At 41.8% G+C, this 22,128-nt stretch overlaps 1 protein-coding gene across 19 annotated transcripts in view; it reads right to left on the reverse strand.

Moving 5' to 3' along the window:
- Positions 1 to 9,286, reverse strand: part of DLG1 (discs large MAGUK scaffold protein 1) — a 163,555-nt gene extending 154,269 nt beyond the window's left edge. For all 19 annotated transcript variants that reach the window (XR_009961730.1, XM_062603358.1, XM_062603369.1 and 16 more), the window contains exons 1-2: positions 9,112 to 9,286; positions 8,687 to 8,818 (exon numbers count right to left, since the gene is read on the reverse strand). Coding sequence is in view for 18 of the 19 variants with exons in the window: in XM_062603358.1 (XP_062459342.1) it covers positions 8,687 to 8,818; positions 9,112 to 9,130 (151 nt within the window). In the remaining variant the exon portion in view is untranslated. The remainder of the gene's footprint in view (positions 1 to 8,686; positions 8,819 to 9,111) is intronic.
- Positions 9,287 to 22,128: the final 12,842 nt, after the last annotated feature.

The raw sequence follows: 22,128 nt of genomic DNA on the forward strand, positions 1-22,128 counted from the left end.
CAGGACAAGGAAATTGCCTCAAGTTGTGCCAAGGGAGGTTTAGACTGGATATTAAGAAAAATTTCTTCTCCATATCCATTTAACAGTAGTAAACCAAAATTTAAAGTATATGATTAATGATCAACAAGAAAATACAAACACAAAGAAAAGCTTCATATCTATTTATCAAACAATGACCAGAGTCAACAAAGTATTCTCTTTGTGTATTCATCCGTTGGTTGTCTTGTGTCACGGTTGGTGCGTCTGGACAAAAATAGATGTTTGTATTCATACTATGAAAAGTGAAAACCAACCTCATCACAACCCATGTAAAGCCCCTTTCAAGGTTTGTTGTCTTATTTCGGTTTGGGGTTTTGTTGTTTAAGGTTTATTTCTTCTTTAAAAACAGACTATTGCTGTGTACAATAAAGACTTCTTACAAATGAAAGTTACAAGTTGCAGTGCAGCTTTCTCACCACACAAGTTCTATTCTATGGTACCCTTTGCTACAAGCTACAGCATCCAGCTACTTATCCTCAGCCCTTCCACTTTTTTCAGCAACTTGTGTCCCACACTTTGAACCTCCCTTCAGCATACACTTTGTTAAACTCAAACTCCAAGAGATGCTATTTTCCACTTCTAACACAAATGCTCCTTAATTTGCACTCAACTGAAACTGCCCTCATCTAACCTCGGATCTAGTTGTTTGTTTTTATTCCTATAGCTGCTTTTTGCAGTCAGACATGTTCAACTCCTTGCCAGTTTGTCCACTTATGCTTTCCAAACTATTCATTCGCATTTTCCTCATTGCTTACTAATCATCTTGCCATATCTGCACGTTGCCTCTTCCCAGTTTTCCTCCAGAAACCTACAGGGTCTTCTTTACATTCAGAACTAAGGTAGGGAACAAAATAAATAAATAACTAAATAAATAAATAAATCTAAGTTGGCATCACACAGCCAAAAAAGTGACATAATAATCTTCTGCTCTTCCAAACTCCTTTCAGTTTAACACCACATCACACTCTCTTAGTCATCAACCTAAGCCTAAAAACAAACAAACAAAAAACCTCACTGAAACTACAAATGAACTCCCAGTTATCTCACTCCCTACAAATACCTCAACCCCAGTTGCATATCAGCCACTAGAATAACATACTATTTTTCTTTAAAGGGTGTATTTACTATTGCCTTTAGTTGGATCTAAAAAACTCTCAGGAACAAGTGAAATTTTACTGTTAAATCTTATATGTAGGATGTGCCTCAAAGAGTGTCCATATAGGACATAACAAAAAAAAAGAAACTATTTTCAGGATGAGTTCACTCAACATTCCAAGTAGAGCTTTCACACAGGTACTGTGTGCTGCTTCTAAACTCAGCTAAGAAGAAACTGATGCTTGTGCTGTCTCCTCTACCCACAATAAGCTCAGAGGCTCCAAGGTAATTATCTGACATTGTCAGCAATACAAGAATGGCTAGCATCACATCTCCACTAGTGGTAACATCCAGTATCTCTACTAGTGGCAACATCTGCACATTTCCTGCACCTCAATTCTAACCATGTTTCTGAAAACAGGACTTAAATTTGCAATGCTGTCACAGTTTCTCCACATGTTTTCCTTACTGCACCTCTGTCTTAGGCCAACCTTTTAATTTCAAGCCAAAATAACTCAGCTGTTATGAGAACTTGGCTGGGAAGATACTCACACACACAACAAGATTCCTATAAAAGCTTTACCAAAGAGCTCTAGAGCTGCCCCTAATTTGAAGAAGGAACATGAAGCTAAGGAGGTTATTCTAGTGCCAGCCCTACACCTTTTGTGGTCTTTTAACACTCTTGCAAATTTGGCCTAGTTATAACTCGGGAAGCCATCTGTGCAAGGAGACTAGTCAGCTGCTAGAGTTCAGTTTCTCTGAAGATTCACACCACCTGCATAAAGACAAGCACCATCCTGCAAAATACAGGAAACCAGATGCACAGGAGGCACATGGCATTTCAGCTGCAGAGCTAAACAAGATATTCTGCCCTTGCTGCTGGGGTCATCATGGAAGCAGGCCTAAGATTAAGGCCAAATATCCTGCCTCATGCTTTCCCCCTTTCCTCTGTACTTTATCCAGGTACTGAAGTAAATGTTGAAGGAAATTAGGAGAAAAGCCAGATACCCAGCATGGGAGGAGACAGGCATCAGAACTAGGGAAAAAACAGGTAAAAGAACATAGGAAATAAAGTGAAGCAAGAACAGGATAGAAGATAAACTTTCCCCAGAACCTGGAAACTATACCAATTATTCCAATTTCAACTTTCTTTTCAGCCCGTGAATGAACAGCAGATTTATTGACAAAGTTTTCTTGTCAGTAGTCCTTTTTAATAGAGACTCTGTGAAGAGAATACTGCAACTGATAAATTCTACAATGCAGCTATTCAACACTGGATACACAGTCAGGATAATGACCACAAGGATAATCTTTTGCCACAATACTATTCATCTGCATACCAGTAGCTCCTCAACTTACACTGGTCTTACTTGCTATTTTAGGCTACCAGAAGCGGCACCTAATCCCAAAAATTCAGTACACTGCACTGTCACACACAGATGTAATACAGCATGGAAAACACTTTAAAAAGCAAGTACACAACAACCCCAAAACTCTCCACACTACTGAATTGCACCACTTGCATACAAAACAAGAGGTAGTTCTTTAAACAGGAGAAGCAATGAGACTGATTATTAGGTACCTTGACAGGGAAGACGTAAAGTTCTTGCAAAAACTGGGACATTTCGAAGCAGTGACAAACTACACAACAGAAGCATGCTAACAAAGACTGAGTTAACACTCCAATCATCTGGACACTAACCAAAACATTTTATCCTCCCTCCATCTGGATAAACAAAAATACATGAAGTACTCAACTAACTTTGACAATACAACCCTAGGTTAAGTCTCTCTGAAACTGACCCACCTTTGCAAAAGTTTCAGGAGACAACAATAAGCATAAACACAGTATATCATCAGGAAACTTGTCTGAAAAGCAAACACCTCAAAGTTGCAAGAATTATATTCTATGGATGTGTCAGCCTCAAACGAGCAAAGATGTATTACAGAAGATGCAGTCTGGAGAAAAATTCACAAAAAATGCAGTAAGGGTAGGATTTCAAAGCAAAAATACCGTGTCTAGCATCTGCAATAGTTCCAGTAGTATCGGAACTCTCTCTAATATATAACAGAAGATGCAATATTCCGTTATATATAACGGAAGATGCAACTCTCTCTAACCTTTAATAATAATTTAAAAAAAAGTAATAAAAAAAGCCCAATGATACCAAAAATTTTTGGACTCTTAATGTAAGTATTTTTCAACTAAATCTGAAGGAACTTGTAGTGGGGCCTCAGTGACACTTAGAAATGGGAAGCAGTTCACCCAGTAGTCTTCTCTGTGTTAACTGAAGAGCAGTCTTACACAGTGACACATACCCACAACTGAAATTCTCTACAAGGCCTAGGCTGACTTGACAAGTTAACTGTGTCATCATGCCATATGCTCTATTAACTAACTGTATCACTGCAAGAAAAGCCGATACTGAATTTTCAACAAAAGCAAGTACTTTTGGTTTCAGTTATGAAAAGCTTTTGCTTTAACCATGTTTGATTTCAATTTAGCCAGCAAGCACAGAAAGTATTTCCATGCCAGCTAATTGAGAGGGAGCTAAAAGAGCAAGAACATCTAGAGACGCCACACACTGCTCAGATAAATGGGGCCACTTGTCACCTATAGCAGGAATGTGGTCAGTCCATTTTGAGGGGTACCAACTTTGAGGAGTGCTGACCCAGCCTGAAATCTATGGTTGTTTTGTGAATTCAGTTCAGAAAGTCAGTGTGAACCGCACTACGGAAGCTGAAGAGTATGTTTCACATTCCTAGCTGTTTCAGCCCAGTCAAGCTGCTGATAAATCTGAACAAAGAATTTACCTTAACGCAACCATCAACTTTACATAAATTTCAGAGACCAAACCTCTTTTTCTGGTGTGTAAAAACATCTTAACAGCATTTTTTAAATATTTTGTCCGATTCATAAAGCTCACGAATCCAAACTATGGTTAAAAAAAAAACCTTAATAGTTACTGGGGGGAAGCTGTTCTTTGGTTCAGTCAGGATTACTGAAACCACTACATTTTTTTCTGCAAAATTCCCACACTGGATATTTAGCATTAGGAATAGCCAGTGTGTAAGCACAATTCTCAAGGCAGATCTTTATGCAAAAGGACTCCAAGTGAAATAAATCAGACTGCTTATACATATGAAGTTCAACACATTCAAGCTCCCCTAGTCAGATCTGCCGATTTATACCAAAAAGCCTCTATATGCATAGCTGTAAAATAATAAATAGGAAAAAAAATAGAATTATAGATTCAACCAGGTTGGCAAAGACCTCTAACATCATCAAGTCCAGCCTTTACCCCAGGACTGCCAAGTCCACCACTAAACCATGTCACTGAGGGCCTCAGGTACACAGTTTTTGAACACAGGGACAGCGATTCCTTCACCTCCCTGGGAAGCCAGAATATCTGCTTGGTTGGCCTTCCCCCTTCACCCACAAACATTCAACCTTCTCACAATATTAAGTTCCAGGCAGTCGATGCACTCTGACATACAATGCAACCCCACTGCCTCTCTTTGTTTGCCTATCCTTTCTGAAGAGCCTGTAGACATCCATTGCAGCACTCCAATAATGCAAACTGTCCCATCACTTAAGACACACAAGGCAAGAAAGGTAACACAGCCAACTTCACGGAGAGAATGTAGAGATGACTCTTTCAGAATTCCTTTGTTCTGACACCTGTGTAAATGGAGGTTTATTGTCAGGAAAAGGAACATTGTTGAAGTAGTAAACTACCTTATGTTTCCACCTATAACTAGTGATAATTTTAGAAGACTATTTTAATACAGTCAACTGGAGCACTTAACCCATTAAAAACAGACCTAAAGTATACAAAAAAGATAAGTCTTTTTCCCCTCAGAAAGGCTAGACTTATGCACGCATATGTTCCTCTTATATTTTCAAAAAGATAAATACATCATATCTATACCTTCACAAGAACCCGTACCTTCTCAAGAAGGTAAAAGTGCCTAAATTAGAAGCAGAACTTCTCTGCAGAACTGTTACCTCACTGTTTGAAGACAAATCTGAAATTCTTCACCAAAGTGAAATTAAGTATCTCATGCTTTCATATGTGGATATCTTACTTTGGTGTCTTAATAACCGACTCACCTCTCTTATCATCAGAGTATCAGTAACAAGCTATTTTAACTACAACCAAGAAATTATAAGATAGAAAAGATACCATACAATTCTCAGCCTGTGCAATGGGAAATTTACCTAAAACTGACACTACTCTCAAGCCAATTTTAATTACAGGCCCCTGCTATTCAATTAAAGTCCTAGACATCATTACACTTGGCTGGTTAAAGCAATGGCAATGGGAAATACCATGGGCTTTTTCACAAACTGTTTTAAGGAGCCACCTTTGGTTATCAATTTTGTTACTAATATAAAGTTCTTACAGTTATTTCATTTAAGATATAACACTGCTGCGATGTCAATTTCAGAGCAGTGGTTGTTCACACTGACTGGCTAATGGTCCAATTCAAATCATTTAAAGCCATAATTACATATTTAAAAAACAGGTCAAATTTTTAGATTGTTGAGCTAAAATTTGATAGAATTAAAAAGAGAGGACAACATTAAAAAAAGGGCTCAAATATAAAATAATATCATTTACTTTTCAGCATCCAAACGCAAATTCAGGGAGAAGTAACCTTTAATTACTTTATGTGTACCTAAATATATGAAATATTGAAAAAATCTGTAGTTTTAAGGAATATTTCATTTTCCCCATTATAAACCCAAAGATACATTTCTGTGCATAAAGTAATGTCTATTTATTGTTTGAAAGAACAGCATTTGATTGCCAAGTTAAAAATTATACTCAAAAGATAACATGAAGTTGACAGCAGATCCTGACTGCAGCCTTCACAAACATTCTCACCTACCAAGCACAGGCAGGTCTTGGGAAAAAAAAAAAAAAAAAACAAAAAAACAAAACACATAAACACCAAAACAAACAAACAAAAAAAAACTAAAAACAAAACAAAAAAAAAAACAGAAAATAAATGAATTAAGTTCTCTTTCAGTATTATTTAAAATTAAAAAAAAAAAAACACAACAAAACCAAACAAAAAAAGAAAACACACACCAACCCACAACTATAAGTAGCACACTTTCTGGAAGAAGTATCTACAGGAGAAATAACTTGGTAGTTGAACCTGAAACTTTGTCAGAACAGCATCAGGTATTTAAGTTGGGAACAGATCACAACTTCGCTATAAGGCACACTTAATCAGCCACAAAGTAACATGAAATGCAGTATTCAAGGTGAGCCTATCCTGAAGAAAAACCAAATACTTCATTCAGTCTGCTCCCAGATCTTCACAAAAAAACAACAGGCAGGAACAGGCTCGAGGTCTTTCCAGTAACTGCATCCATCCTCCAGACTGCATCTTTTCCACAGAGTCCCCCAGTTCTTTACCCCCATCATGAAATAGTCACAACATAACAAGATGTTTATAGGAAAACCATAGCCAGGAGCACCCTTCCATAAACAAGAATTCCCCTGATGTATTTCCATGGAAAGACTCAAGCTGACAGCATAAACTGCTTGAGAAGTGCTAACCTTCTGCGTTAAGCACCTTTCAGAAAAGCAGTTTGGGAACATACGCATACGCTCTGTAACAAACAATTATACACTGAACCAGTAAATGCAAAGTTAATGTAATATTCCCAAAAAAGCATGACACCCATTATGTATGCACAAAAACTAGGGTCTTATGATTGCAACGTGCAACACCTAACAAGACCAGAAAACAGGCCATGTAGCCCACTCAGGGAACACATGCTTGCTTTACACTCCTGCAGAAAAGCCAACAGACATGAGGCTGCCTGCTGTTTCAAGTTTAGTGCTACTAGTAAAACAATGAATATCTGTACGTGGATATGAGAAGAAACTATGTCTTGCAGGTTAGACTATCAAAAGCTAATAGATGGGTAACTTATTCAATGAAGGGGAAAAATGGATTACTGCATGGATCTTCAAGAGGGTTTGTTTTTTTTAAATAATAACAAAGTAATTTAAAAAAAAAACACACCACACATGTACACACACAGAACAAGAAAAATGGTAATCAACACTGAAGTTTGCCAGGTGAAAATAAAAAGCACAACTGCAGTACATTAAGCTTCTGATACAAGACTTCAACACTGTGATCACCAATAGGTGAATCCTCTTCATATGTATCCCACAAAGATTTTCTAGCGTTTCATGATGGAGTTTGTTAATGACAACTGAGTACTGAAGAGAAATTCACAGAGCTCCTGCAAGTAAAAGATTTCTGTAACTGACCTAGTTTCACAGCTACCTTTCAGAAACATACACGATAAGAAAGACACAGCAAGATTACCATCTTCTGAAAACCTACTTAAGATATATGATCCAGAAGAAAACACTCTCATGCAGGGAGGCATGTTTATGTCTTGCCTGGCCTGTGTTTCTGTCACAACACAAAAAGATATTTCAAGTCCAGGCTGGACAGATTCATGGTCTAGTGCAAGGCATCCCTGTCCATGGAACTAGATGATCTTAGGGTCCTTTCCAACCCTAACTTTCTATGATTCTAGGCTGTGGTTCTATGAAGTAAGATACACACCTGTATGACATTAACCACGCAGTAAGCCAAGTAATAAATGTAGCTACAATGTTTGTTAATGGTACAATTCAGACACAGGTTACTCTGTTAGAAAACAAGCATGCAGAAATTGACAAATTTTACTCCAAGGTAAACTAACAAAGCCCTTTCATCCATTAGCTGTCAAAAAGGCAGTAACAATCAAAATCAAGGAGAAAATACAGCTCAGGGCTTCCCTGCAGAAGTTTCCAAATAAAGTAAGAATTCTGAAAGTTGTACTTATGCTTCCCCCCTTCTCCCCAGACATTCATGCAGGAAATTAAAAGCTACATGTTAGTACAACAAGACTTGTGGGAAAATTTTAATCAAAGCACTACAAATTCTCTAGAATTAACAGTGTTTTCACTACACTTTAACATGGAGGGGGGAAAAAAAAATCACTGCAGTATACCCTGAGGCATTAGAAGTTTCTTCTTAAAGTTAACTTTGCACTTCAGATACACGCTTTATGATGTTTCTAGAGTTTCTTCTTCGGGAACATTTGCTGAATCCAACTTCACATTAAAATCATTTTAACTCATTAATTAATCTGTTACATACGGACTCGCCAAAAAAAAATAAATTAAAAAAATAATAAAAAAATACTCCTTAGAAAATTTTCAGGCAAACAGTTATGTGGAAAACCAGTCTAAAGTAATCGACAAAAAAAAGTCAAAGAAAAAACTGCACCAGTTTCAAGCAGTTTGGGCTAGTCAAAAACACTCGAATAAAGGCGGTACATGAAACAAGCGAACTGTTGCTCTCTAACAGCACGTGTGTTACTATGCTAAACAAAAACACAACGACAAAAAGCACGTGGCTTCTAGCATAAGGGGAAAATACCTTTTCTTTTTCCTTAACGCTACAAGTGATAGCACAAACAAGAAACGATCGGCTTAAGCACAAACGGAAAGAAGTCAGCCTTTACCTATCAAAGCCTGGAAAAGGTTACTTTGAAAGATACTGATGACACGCTCTATGGAGTTTCGCAGCTGCCGGTCCTCCGCCTGGCTCAGCTTGGAGCGGTACTCCTCCAGGAGGCGCAGGGCTCGCTGGGTATCTGCAAGCGGAGAACAGAGACACGGCTGACCCCGGAGCACCAGGTAAGAGGACGGGGGATGCATGCACTCGCGGAGAACGCAGCAAGCCCCCGCGGTCGGGACCGCCCCAGCCCAGCCCAGCAGCTTCTTTGTTCGCAGCTAAGAAAGCGCGGGCGGGACCATGTCCCTCGGCGGACTCCCACCGCCCGCAGCCCGCGGACCAGCGGCCGCCCCTCCTCGCCCGTCCCGCCGCCGCCCAGCGCAGCTGTTGTCGGGCACCGGCTCTAATAGCCGCTCAGCACCCAGCGCTCACCTTGCTTCCTAACAGGCATGGCGCTCCACCACCGACCGGGACTCCGCCTCACAAACTTTGAGCCCGACCCGGGGCGGCGCGGCGGCGGGGGCGGCGGCGGCGCGGCTCCCCCTGCCGGCCGGGCGCGGGAGGGGCACGGCGGCCGCCCCGCCTGACCGACCCGCCGACCGACCCAACCGCACACCCGCCGGTCGGCTGGCAAAGAGACCGAGCGGCTCCGCTCGGGGCTCCCTCCGCCGTGGCACCTCCGAGGGAGCCGGGTCGCGGCGGGCCGGGCCGGGCCGGTACCGGGCGGGCTAGGTCAGGGTATGGCAGGGCAGGGCAGGGCTGAGGCACTCCCGCCACCTCCCGCTCGCACTGCTCAGAAATTCCAAACTTTCCAGCCAAAATGGCGGCCTGGAGGCTGTGGGGAGCTCCCCCCACACTCCCCACGTGACCGGGCCCAGCGGCCGCCCAATCAGGGCTCGGCTCGGGGTCGGTACCTAGTCGGAGGGGCGGGGGGGGAGGAGGCAAGGTGAGCGCTCGCCGCCCGCCTTAAAGGGGCCGGCGCCCGGCGGCACGGCCCCGCCCAGGTCCGCGCGACGGGATGGCGGTGCGCGGGGACTCGTCCCGCCCCCCCCCCGGCCCCTCAGAGCGCCTGGCAGCTGCCACCGGGAGCCGGCGGGGCCCGGGCGGCGCCGGGGAGCAAATGCCAGCCCGCCGCCAGAAAGAGAGGCTGGGTCCGCTACACGGCGCCGGGAGCCCCGCGGGTCCGGCTCCCCGCTCCGCCCACCCCTCCGCGGCCGGCGGCGTGCTCCCTGCTTCCGTCCCTTCCTCCCGCCGGCGCCGCCGGGCTCGGGCTGGTCCGCCCGGCGAACCCCGCCCTCGAGCGTGCCCGGCGGTGGGGCCGCTGTCCCGGGCGCTCCGGCGGTGGTGGGCGGTGTGTGCTGTAGGAGGGAGGGGCAGGTACAACTGTGCCACCGGGTTACTTGGCAGTACCGGTTATCCCCCTTAGACCGCGTTACCGAACGTGTACGTGGCTGGCAGCAGTTAATGGGCAAAACTGGACTAAATAACTGTGTTGGCGGTGATACGGTAAGAGCCCCAGGTACGGATCAGCTCCTGTTGTGCTACCTGCCGTACAAATAGAGAGCTTAGATGTTCTGCTCCGAGAAGTTGACAGTCCAATTACACGACAGAAAGTCATGGAGGAATAGAGAAACCTTACAGACCTTACCGAGCAATATAGAGCACCAGCATCCACCTGTTGCTGGGCTTTTTGCTTCAGTCATCTTGGCAAAGAGAAAGGGAGGAAGGGCTTATTTGAAGGAGGATAAAGAAATAACTTTGCTGAGGTTAACAGAGGGCATAAGGTTAATGTGAGGACATCATGGGAGAAAGCATGAAAAGCCTTGCTTATCTGAAAGTTTAAGAAGTGGGTTGTGTAGGCTGACAGCATGGACTGATCAGAATCATGAAAGCTGCTTTCTAAAACCTGGCACAGAAATAGTAATGAAGTGCCTTCAAAAGCAATACAAACAGCTTGCTTTTTTTGCATGACAGCAAGGAGGAGACGGCATAAAAATGGGTGACTTGGATAGAAACATGATGATCTTTGTGGCATGTTCTAGAACCCTATTAAAGGGAAAACGTATATTAAAATTGGTGAATTTAGGGGTACTCAAATACTTGTACTGAGGGGGAATGTTACTTATTTCTCAATCAGGTCTCAAACAGACCCTCAGATCTGAAACACTTCATACCCTGCGTGGATGTGCGTATGAGAGGCAGAGAGGACTGAAAGTTCAAAGCAAATGCTGCTGATGTGATTTTTTTGATTGAAGTTTGCATTTTCATTTACACTTTTTTGATTTAGGCACAACTAAAAATGTACAAGAGCTTACTCCAGGTACCAAAAAAAAAAAAAAATCTCCTGGGCAACTCTTGCAAATTTGAAGTCTAAAAATCAGGACTAGATTTGGCTGTAGCAAAGTCCTAATTTTACAGACAACTTACACTGCAAAAAACCTAACCCAGATCAAGAAAAGGCCTCTTCCTGTCTTCTCCCCCTCTCCTCGACAGTCCCATGTTTTGTAGGTTTGCACAAGGACTTTCTTCTCCTCCCACAGCTATGTCCTGTGAAATTGTTCATTTCTCATTGAAGAAAACAGAATATACATTTAGTGCTGACACACATTTCCCATTTTCCCCATTTCCAGTTGTATTTTCATACTTTCAGAATTTTGGCACTAATGGTACGAGTATTTTGAAATTAAAGCATGCTAAGAAGGAACACTGCAGAAGACTCCAGCATCTGGCCTCATCAGTTTTCCCTGTTTACAACAGCAATAAATATACTCTAAAGGGGCCACAGTCCTCTTGATGTCAAAGGAATATGTATACAGAAGGAGAGGAAGAACAGCCTAAATTTAGTGAGCAGAAAGAAGACATCTGCAGCAGTTAGGCTGCTTTTGCTGACTGACAAAAATGTATTATTACAAAGATTTTTTTTTCAATAAAGAAACTACTTTTTCATAAACAGTATTTGATGTTTCCAAGGCTTTTTTATTTAAAATAAGAGGTAATCCCATTACATATGGTCATTGTGCTGGGGGTAGAGAAATAATCCCGTATATAACACCCTGAGACAGTGTTTCTCACTTGTTACTAATGCTCCAGGAAAAACAAAACCAAACAAACAAAAAAAGACATCAAAGAGGGGGTCAGGATGATGGATCAGCAAGACAGGAAGCAATTAGGTGAGCCTTATTGTACCTCAGAGAGCTGTGTTGATTCCCGGCACTTCTGTTTCAGTTAGAGGAGTATATTTGTCAATTGAAAGTGGTTGAACCAGAAAGCACAGTACTAAACTTCGATATATAAAGTAGTTTTGAAATTCCAGTGCATATAGAAAACCTTATGAATGGAAAATGGCATTTTTACTAGCACACTGCAGTAAAAGCCACTGTTGCAAAACTGCCCTGTATTACACATCGCTTTTTTTTCAGGCTCCAGTTTTCAGGAAATTGTGTAGTTCCCTTGGAGGAGGAGAAAACTGGGTATGAACCAGAGCATCGTTTGTGCTATGGCTTAAGCAATATCACTTAATCATACCTTATAGGCAGCATACAGAAAGGCTTGTACTTAAATTGTGACTGGTGTGGTCAGCATACAAATCAGCATTATGCTATGCTGTGCTAAACACATCCTGGCTGTGCTCCAGCATGACCCTTGGTGTAGTAACTCCAGAACAATTATACAAAGCAGCAGCCTGTCACCGCTGTAGCCCTTTTGGCCCGAGAAGTGGCTGAGGGTCTGACCTAAAGCTCTCTCTCCCTGCCTTCATATCTCAGTTAAAATCCCTTCTTTGGCAACCACTGTCAGTAAGCCTGTGTGGGATGCTCTGTTTGGGACAAGCAAGCAGCTTGCTTCAACACATGTATCTCTCTACCCATTTGAAGACATGGTGTTTAGAGGGGTGTGCGATATGGGAGCAGGAGGCTTTTGGCAGCAAGGAGGCAAGCACAACACAAGCATGTTACCCAGATGTGAAGATACTTTCCATAACAGCCACCTGCTCCTAGTCCATGCATTTGTGCACATGAGAAAAGCAGGCCCTGGGAGAGAGGCTAATAAAACCAGTTTACACACAGACAGTGAAACAGAGACAATGCTTTTCCATTTTGAGAAACTATGCCAGAGCTTGTTGGTATTTGCCTGCTCTGAAAAATCACAATAGTGACCTCTGCTAGGGATTTGTACCTGATCGTACACCAGCTCCTATCTCCTCAAGGCAGGCCAGCTGCCAGACACCACTTTGAAAACTGTTCTTTCTGAATGTCGCAGCTGGCACCCCACATAGTAACTGGAGAGGTTTGATGAACTCAGAACTTTAAAAGAGTCTTCAAGAACCATTCACAAGATCCATACATAACACACCTATCAACACAACAATAACCATTTGAAAACCAAGTCAAAAAGGACAGCAGACATCGCTACATTGCAAGAGTTTCCAGTTATCAGTATGGCCAAATAAATACAATAGTAATAAGCTCAGACAAACTCAGAAGGTGGGGTAGACTTACTCAATAAATACTGGTACATGTATTCATACTCATTTCAAGTTGGACACTGGTATATATGGGCATATTGCTTGCATTGATAATACTAACTTTAGTCAAAATAATTGCTGCCAGTTGAAGAGTAAAGAGTAAAACTGAAGAGTTTTTTTTTTTATATTGTGCTTATTAGTATAAGAAAACACAAGAACAAGAAAATTGGATCTTTTTATCTTGTATTTGTCATCTGTTTAATGCCCAAAGTTACCATATAGTATAGCAGTCACTACATAGTATACAGAGCTGATTATTTCCCGTTTTCATACAAAATTGGGAATTGTTACTCATGAAAGGATCTCTGACAGCTGCAGAAAAGCTTTCACTTCACTTCCCCTGCAAACTGAGTGCAACGCTTCACAGCTAACTGCGGAAGCAATGAAACTAATCAAGCCTAATTTCCCGTGGCTAATAAAGAATGCAGTCTGAGTGAAGTTAGCTTGTTCATTATGCCTCCACTCATCTGGATTCTCTGATGTCAGATAAGGTTGGATCACATGCCACAGCCTTGCTTTCCAGGAGCTGTCTTTTCAGCGGAATGCCTTTTCTATATGATCTGTAACGTTGTGGGTTAAGAGACGCAAACAACTTCTTATAGAAGCATTCTGCTTGAATGAGAGCTTGGCATGGTAGCATGTCTTTTTCTGCAAGAGCTACGACATACAGCTAATTTTCATGAGGCTACTAAAGATTAAAGCTACTCTTCTCATCGTATTGTGCAGTTGCTGACAACCAGTGAGTCACGTGCCTGCTATATATACTGTTAACAGTCAAAATACAAGCTCACTCTTTTCTATCATCATCATTCTTGTGGGTAAAATAAGTTGCTGCCTATCACACACAGAAGAATCCAATTTTATTCCAGTTGTTAAATTCAAAGTTGTATTAAAAATCATGGTTTAGCTTAATGAAGCCTACTCAGTAGAATTTTTATGGAATCATCTTACGCATCTGTTTGATTTTAATTTTTTTTCACACAGAGAAGACTGTTTCCCCAGTAATGCAAGCTTATTATTTTTAATTTGTGAACCATACATCCAGTGTTTATCCTCATAACTGAAACTTGCCTTAGGTTAATTCGACCTTGATCAGAATAAAGGATGCCTTTATTCTTACTGTTAGAGAGTCCAGCTGAGTATGACTAGTAGATGAACATGTTCCTGTTTACAGGGAGAGTAAGAGAACTGGTCTTTTTCCTTTTAATTAAAAAAAAAAAATAATTCTTTTTTCCCCTATCATTGCGCAGTTTATGTGCTCTAAAGTTGTTTGAGCGCTTGTTTAATTAGGTGTTGTATGCCATGTTTGTAAAATCATCTCATCTTTCTTTTGCTCCTATAATATCTGTTCAGTTTGAGACAGTTCACAATCCTACAAAAGAGTGAATTTTATTTTTCCAGTGACCTCAGGAGCTAGAGCTTTATAGGAAATGATACACAACTTCTATTTTATTTGAATATTTAAGTATATTTAACTAATGTATAGAATAGTACAACTGGAATGCCCATGAACAATTAAGAGTTCAGTGCCTGGCTGCTAATGCTCAAAACACCTTCTGGAAGGCTGCCAAACATCCAAAACAAAGGCATACAAACCAATATTAATTATAACCGTTCACAGTTACCACCAATATGACATGCATCAGGCTAGATCATCTTCCTCCACACTTTCTATAACCAGGGCTGCGTTATATAATATCAGCTTAACAGCTTCTTGGTTGACTTCCTGATGTAAAGATAAACATCATTACATAACCTGCCTATTTTAACTTTCCCAGTCAAATTAAGCAGAGAGGTTGGTGTATTGTGTGGAATGAGTGTGTCTGTGTGAAAACCTGGCCCAAGAAATAAACCCTCAAAGAGCAGGCTAGGTGCTCTTCAGCAGCCTTTTCCTGGGAGAAGTGCAGCAGCTGCTCTGAGTTTTGCTGGATCAAATGCTAAGCGCTGTGTTTAAACAGTTAATTTGGAATTTTTTTAAGTGTTACCCAATTAAAACAAACTCTATTCAAAATAAATTTAACTCTTCACGTCATATGAACATGTAACAAATCCCCCCAAAATAGCAAGGTTATCCAATTCAGACAAAATACAAGAAAGTACTATTAAACCTCACCATGGGATTCAGATACAGACCATGCAAAGTAGCAGCTTCTCCCAGGAAGCTACTTATACTCTAATGCCTTTTCCTTACTTCTGCAGCACACTCCACAGCATGCCTTGAAGTGGAACCATTATCCATCATTCTGTTTACTCTCTGCTAATTTCCAGACAGCTGCTCTCTGGAGAATCCACCTCAGCCAAAGTCCTTGCACTGTCTTAGTGTCAGCTCAGACACTACAGCATCTAAGTACAAGCCTGACCCCAACCCACAGTACAGAAAGTGGTGTGCCTGAACCACGCGATCCAGTAGCACACAGCAAAATGACATCACAGCATATCACATCAAGATACCTTTGTTTTCCCAACCCAAACAATGTAATATTTGTAGCAGAGAGCATAGGATTGTGCCCAGCTTTATGCCTCTTACACAAGGCTGAGATCCACATACATCTGCTTGCCACCACGTTGTCCGTCACATGCACCTGAAGAAACAGTCCCTGTATTTTGGAATTACAGACACATGTCGCTACATTAGGTGAGTGGGAAAACTAAAAAGGAAGTGTGCAGTGATTTTTATAGGAATCAAAATCATACTTGTCAGAAAGTACCTTCTTTTAAAAGCTAAGAATCACTCTCCAAGCAGTTTTCTTGCGAGGTATTAATTCACACCAAACACTGAGTATTTCCAGACACTGCAGGAAAACACTGAGCATGTGAAGCTCCTATAGTAACCCCTCTCTCTTACCTGAGATGACAGCTTGTTTAAAATCCCCTCTTCCTATGCCAACACCTATCTTTTGAACTCACCAGATAATTTAAGAAATACATATTTGAGAGCTATTAGCAAGAGCACAGACAGCAGACTGCTCACTTGCTCTTCATAAACCTCAGCTCCATCTGTAACATTCTGCCTGCTACTAGCTACAGGATATGCTACGGGTACCCAAGTTCCATGCTTCCCCTCTAGTATCCCTTCCTCACTGCCTGCTCTTCAAGGTTGTAAAAATTTTCTGCAAAGAGATCAATTGAGATGAGGAGTTACTGGAGCCAGCACCAGGTGCAGAAAGTCCTTGTAAACCTGCTGTGTTCTCAAGAAAGGACTTTTCAGAGAGCCGTGGTGGATTTTGTAAAAACCACACTTTAAATCCTGGTGGTATTGTGTCTACTCTTACTGAATATGAAAGAGATTATCAGAGTCCAAAGAACCTGTTACTGATTCACATGCAGATTCCAGTTCATCCTTTCAGTAAATCCTCTGTGAAAGCACATTTAAGTTTTGCAGCTTGCATATCGCTTATCTTGCTCCAATTCCCTGATCAAATACTTTTGCAAGTTGAGGGCAGTGGGCATCTTAACACTTTCTGATGGTAACTTCTGAAAGAGCTTATATTAGACTCTCAGAATCAGAACTACTTCTGAACACACTGACCTGAACATTTTACTGCTGTTGGCAAAGGCTTGCACGGGGAGCTGACTTCTCCGGCTGGGTCCAAGGATCTAGCTATATGCTCCAGAAAGCTACAGGGTAGCTGGCCACAGTAATCAAACATGCACACTCAGAGACAAGTACTGTAAGGCTATTTACTACTGATATTCCAGTGACCCTAATTCCTTCCATTTGCTTTTTATTCTCAAAATACAGATTATTTCCAGATACACTATCAAACTTATTTTCAGATTTCCATTATAGGGGGTTGCTTGGGGTGGGTGGGAGCAGAATCTTCCACTAACCACAACTGTGGTTTTTGCAAGGCAGAACATGATATCACCAGAGGTTGTACCACATTCCTTCTCAGATCTACACTATTGCAACAGCAGAGCACATTGAGTAACTGGTTTGTCCGATACCAAGACTGACTCATAAGGACAAGAAATTTTGGAAGACAGGTGTATGCTTGCAGTTCTTGTCCCATTTCCCTGATACTTTAGAAATGTGTCAGAAGAAAACTTTAATTTGTTGACATTCAGGCCCGTCTTCTGGGATAGTTTACATTTATGTATTTGCTTAATGCTGAAAGCAGCAAAGTTCCTTTATTTATTTTTGGTTGAAGAGGCCATATGGACTAGGACTTAAAGGTAAAATATTTTTCTTTCATTAGTAAATATTTTACACTCTGCAGAGGCAGACTTATAGTTGAAGCGTGGGGTGACGTGAAAAACTACAGCAAAAGAAATGCTGTGAATTTGAATAGCATGCAGATCAAAGTCATACCAGGCAGGAGGGAGAGGCAAAAAATGTGGGTATTCAACACAGAATGACTGGGAGCTCTTACGGAGACGTGACCATGAAAAGAGAACCTGAGATGTGGGCTTCAGGACAGAAATTTTCAGCAGGTAGTTATCCTAATAGTCCTGTACAAAACACTAGTGAGACTTCACTTAGAATCCAGTCTCACTTAGAATACATAACCACGACCATCTGTGTTCAACAAAGGTGAATTTGCACTAGAAGAAGGCAGAGTAGAGCTTCTGGGACAACGATTGGAATGCACAGCCCCAGAGAATACTCTCAGGTCTGCAAGGCTATTGAGGAAAAAGAACAAGGTTCCCCCAGAAAGCTTCCTGGGACAAGAGCTTTGAAGCTGCTTCCTAAATAGAAGAGTACACACAAGCCACTTAGCTGTTCTCAAGGTGAGACTTGATGAAGCCACACATCACAGTAGACTGAACACAGTAAAAGCATTGCTCTCTGTAGTGCACACAGTGGCTCTTCAATTTTATGTCTTAGAGGCTTGGTGCCTTAGGTCCTCAAATACTCACAGACTGCACCACGTATTTAAATAGAAAAGTGTGTTCAGGCTGTACCTGCATTGAAATTGCTCTATATTGAGGGGAAACAAAGATACAGATTTTGGTTTTACTTTATTCCAGTAAATTCTCTCTCACACACAGTTTCTCTTGTGCCTTCATACTTGACTTTTCTGAGGCCCTTTGGTAGGTGATCTGGACAGTGTTGTAAGGTACAGCGGCTTCAAGATAACTGAAAGCCATGAGTCCTGAGGACTATTCTGAGAGCTGAGGACATCTCTAGCATAGGAAAACAACAGATATGCTGCTGTGGTGAATGGGAGGTGACAGAAGGGACAGAGTAAAAGCTCTGCTAGTTTGGGGTTTGTTTTTTTTACTGCTTTATATTTAATCCTATCAAGGAAGGAGCAAAAATCAGCTAATGAGCAAAAGTGGTATTCCTCTCAAAGCTGCACTGAATTTACATTTGTGCTCTAAGATTGCTTTGAAATTCCAGATCTGTGCACTAACAGTAGACTTGAGAGGAAAGCTCAATCCACCATCACTGGTCCAGATTCAAGGACTCCTACTTACTTTCCTAATCAGAAACAGCTGATAATCCTCATAGATTTCCTGGCATCATGCAGATGTAGAACATGCCTCACATTTCAGAAACTCACTAAGGATTTACTCAATTATTAATTAAAAACCTCATTTGGTTATGATTCTATGACATACTGGAGGAAGCATCCAGTTTCATTGTGAACAGTAAATTTAGATTCTCTGAAGACATTCCATCACTTAAAACCAACAGTCCAAAGAATGAAGACTATATCATTATGTATGGTGTTACATTACAATTCAGATGGGATTAACTAACTTGTTTCTATTCTCTTTAACAGTATGATGAAGCATGCTGGCAGTGTTAATTATTGTTTGTTAGGGCTATTTATGCAGGGTACATCTTTGGTGTAGTTCCAGGGAATTTCTGATGCATCTTTGCCTTTGTAGATTTCATTTTTCTCTGCTTTGGCTTAATGCAACTAAAAATGATAATTTTGTGGGTAGTCACTGCACAGTGAGCCTCATGCTAATATTTATATCAGAAGCAGCTTGTATCTTCAAGGAATTAGCAACTGAAGTGTGCTAATTTCTATCTGTGGCTGAAATTAGCTGCTAGGTACCCATCACGTCTGTCTTTTTCTATAGGCCCAGAGAACTGCAAGCATCATATTGATATTGCATCAGAATAAAGCAGCTCCCTCAGATGTCACTTGCTGGGTTCCTTATGTGGACTTCATACAAGTCACTTAGTCAAGATGCATTCCATTCTGCTGCTACCCTTCTCCACACTCCCTCAGCGTACATAGCACCGTGCTCTCCATGCCAGGCCATGGCATCTTGCTGGCTGCAGTCGTACCAGTGAGGGGACCAAAGGAGCCTTGGCTGACTTTCAGTCTTTATTGATTCATGGTGCTTCAGAAAGCATGCAGTATGCTTACTGCCATGCACTAAGTGCTAGGAAGTAAACTATGTGGTCTAGCCCCAGTAAGTTTAAATTAACGTTTCCACATAATACAAACACTTGCTGCTTTTTATATTTTTGCAGCAAGTTATTTCTGTAAACTCTTTGGATGGATGGAAAGTACTTTTGAAAACGTGGAAAACATATAAAACTCCTCCAAATACCCTGCAGATTTTAACAGCCCACACATGCACCAACTCCATTTCATTGCTGCTGCTTGCAGTGGAAAGCAGCCTGCAGGCTCAGGCAGCCAGAGTCCAATCCTCACAACAGTGTCACTGTTAAGGCTGGGGAAATCACCCCACAGTCACAATGAAATCATTGGCCTCATACCACAACAGTCACAGCAATGATATATATTGAAAGGAGAACACAGGTTTTCATTTTACAGACCCCTAAAAGCTTTTCAATGTCTGTGCAGACCTGGGGAATCACTTCTAGACTCATAAAACAATAAGCTTAAATTTCTCGGTTCACTTTTAGAATATCCTTAAAAGCAGCCCATCCTACAGAGGTCCAGAGACCATTTGAGGAAAAACACTCAGCTAGAAGGAAAGATGAGGTAATGTGTGGGAAGTGCAAAACAAGAGTCCTTGATAGTTTGTGTTGTTGGAGTAGCGCAAGCTAGCAGGGGTCTGGGGTGCCCAGCCTTATCATGCATGTATCAGGCTTGCTGCTCCTACTCCTGCATGCCTCTTCATCCTGGAAAGCTGCAGAGGAACACCACCTTTCCCTAGGAGTTTTTGGGAGGCTCAGCTGGAGACTGAGTTCCTTGGAACAGCTGAGATCACCTAAGGTATCTCTGCTTGAACCAGAGACAGCTTCAGAAATGCCCCTCAGGAATAAGAAGAGCCCTGGTGCAGGGGAGAGGGCTGCGTGGCGTGATGTGCTCTTACAGAGCAGGCCCCTAGGGCTGACAAGGCAGCAAGGGCCCTTAGGGACCACCAGAAAGCTTCCTGAGACACAGACACTCCACTGCAGCATTTATTCTGCTGTAAGTGATCATAGACTCTGCCAGAAACAACCTGTAAACTTTCTTCTTCCTAAAGAGCTACATTACGTGGGCTCAGATCTGTTACACCAAACCCTCCAGCAGCACTTGTGGAACAAATCTTCCTAAAAGCAGCCACCCAGCTTATTTCTGATGCTTATGCAAAAGCATACATTCAGATAGGATATTTCAATCTCTACTTACACTTCATCTTCTTATTCCTCTTCTGATTAACTAACATGTTACTGTCAGTATTTCAAGCAGCTGTCTATTCAGTGGTGATGTACCCTTTGCAGGCAGAACTGTTCCTCTGGCAGTGCTCTATCAGTGGTTTGGCACACCAGCACCCCTGCAGCCTCTGCATCGAAGGATCTTTCAGTGAAGTTCTCTGTTAAAGCCCTCCTGTCGTCTCATGTACCCATGATCCTTAAGTTCTGCTCTCTACTCTCCTGTCCTATTTGTATGTAGTATACCTTGAAGCTCACTGAAATAATATTAAAACTGGGGTTTTTTATTATAAATTAAAAATGCTGTTAAGGTTTTTGAAGGGCTCTGTATTCCCATTCCTGAACTCAGTAATTTCCCAGAACAGATGCTGTGCAGGCAGCCAAAGGAAAGCTTTCTTCAAGCTCTCTTCAACATTCTTCAGCATTCAGGTGCTCTTCAAGCACCTGAACATTGCATGGAAGGATGCAAACATATCCTCTATGGTGTCTCAGATAAGACTGCTAATAAGAAATACCAAAACTGCCTACGCTCATCAAACCTGCCCTCTTGGAAATGGGCTGAAACAAACTTATTCCAGAGCAGCCATCAGACTCTAAATCCTTTCAGTCACTACCAGTTTTCAATATTGTTTGAATACTATACAGCAAGTTGTCCAGATTTGCGAGCACATTCTTGCAAAATGGCTCGGGGGGGGGGGGGGGGGGGGGCATTTTTTGGTTTGGTTGGGATTTTTTTAATCCTACAGGGTGAACTTTAAAAGAGTGAAAATTTTGAAATTTTACCAATGTGAAAGGAGGGTGGGAGGGGGCTAAATTAGCAATGGTTTTGTGTGCCGATTTTCAGCTTTCCAGGTTAGACACTTCACAGCAGTACAGTAGCTCTAGGAAAGCCCCTGCCTCCACTGAGCAACATTTCTGGGCAGATGAGTAAAGTAACATTCTGTCACAGTGAGGGAAGTGGCTAGATTGTTTGCCCTAATGAATATTTCTGCCAATTTTACTATGCTAAATTACAGCAAGAAGTTCTCTACAATCTCACATTGCTTCTTCCAGCTACACAGAACACTCACATGTAACCTCTGATGCTTCTTCTAGCTCCATAAGGCCACGGAATTATCATTAGGGTGGGGAATGCTTATGAGGGGACATAGCTGTTTTTAATGTAAACAGCCAACTCATATGCTCCACAGCAGAACAGCGTGTCTACACATTCCTTCCCCTTAGTCTGGTTGTGAGATTTTTCTGCTTGACACTTAACACTTAGTATTTGGGGTACAGCTGCAAAAATAGCTCTGTTTCTGGCAGGCTGGTTGCATCATTCAGAGCTGCTGCAGCAAACCTTGGGCTGCTGTTCTTA

The sequence above is a fragment of the Pezoporus occidentalis genome, unplaced genomic scaffold (genome assembly GCF_034315485.1).
Source record: "Pezoporus occidentalis ecotype Australia unplaced genomic scaffold, CSIRO_AGI_Poc_V1 ctg8, whole genome shotgun sequence".
In the NCBI taxonomy this organism is placed as follows: Eukaryota; Metazoa; Chordata; class Aves; order Psittaciformes; family Psittacidae; genus Pezoporus; species Pezoporus occidentalis.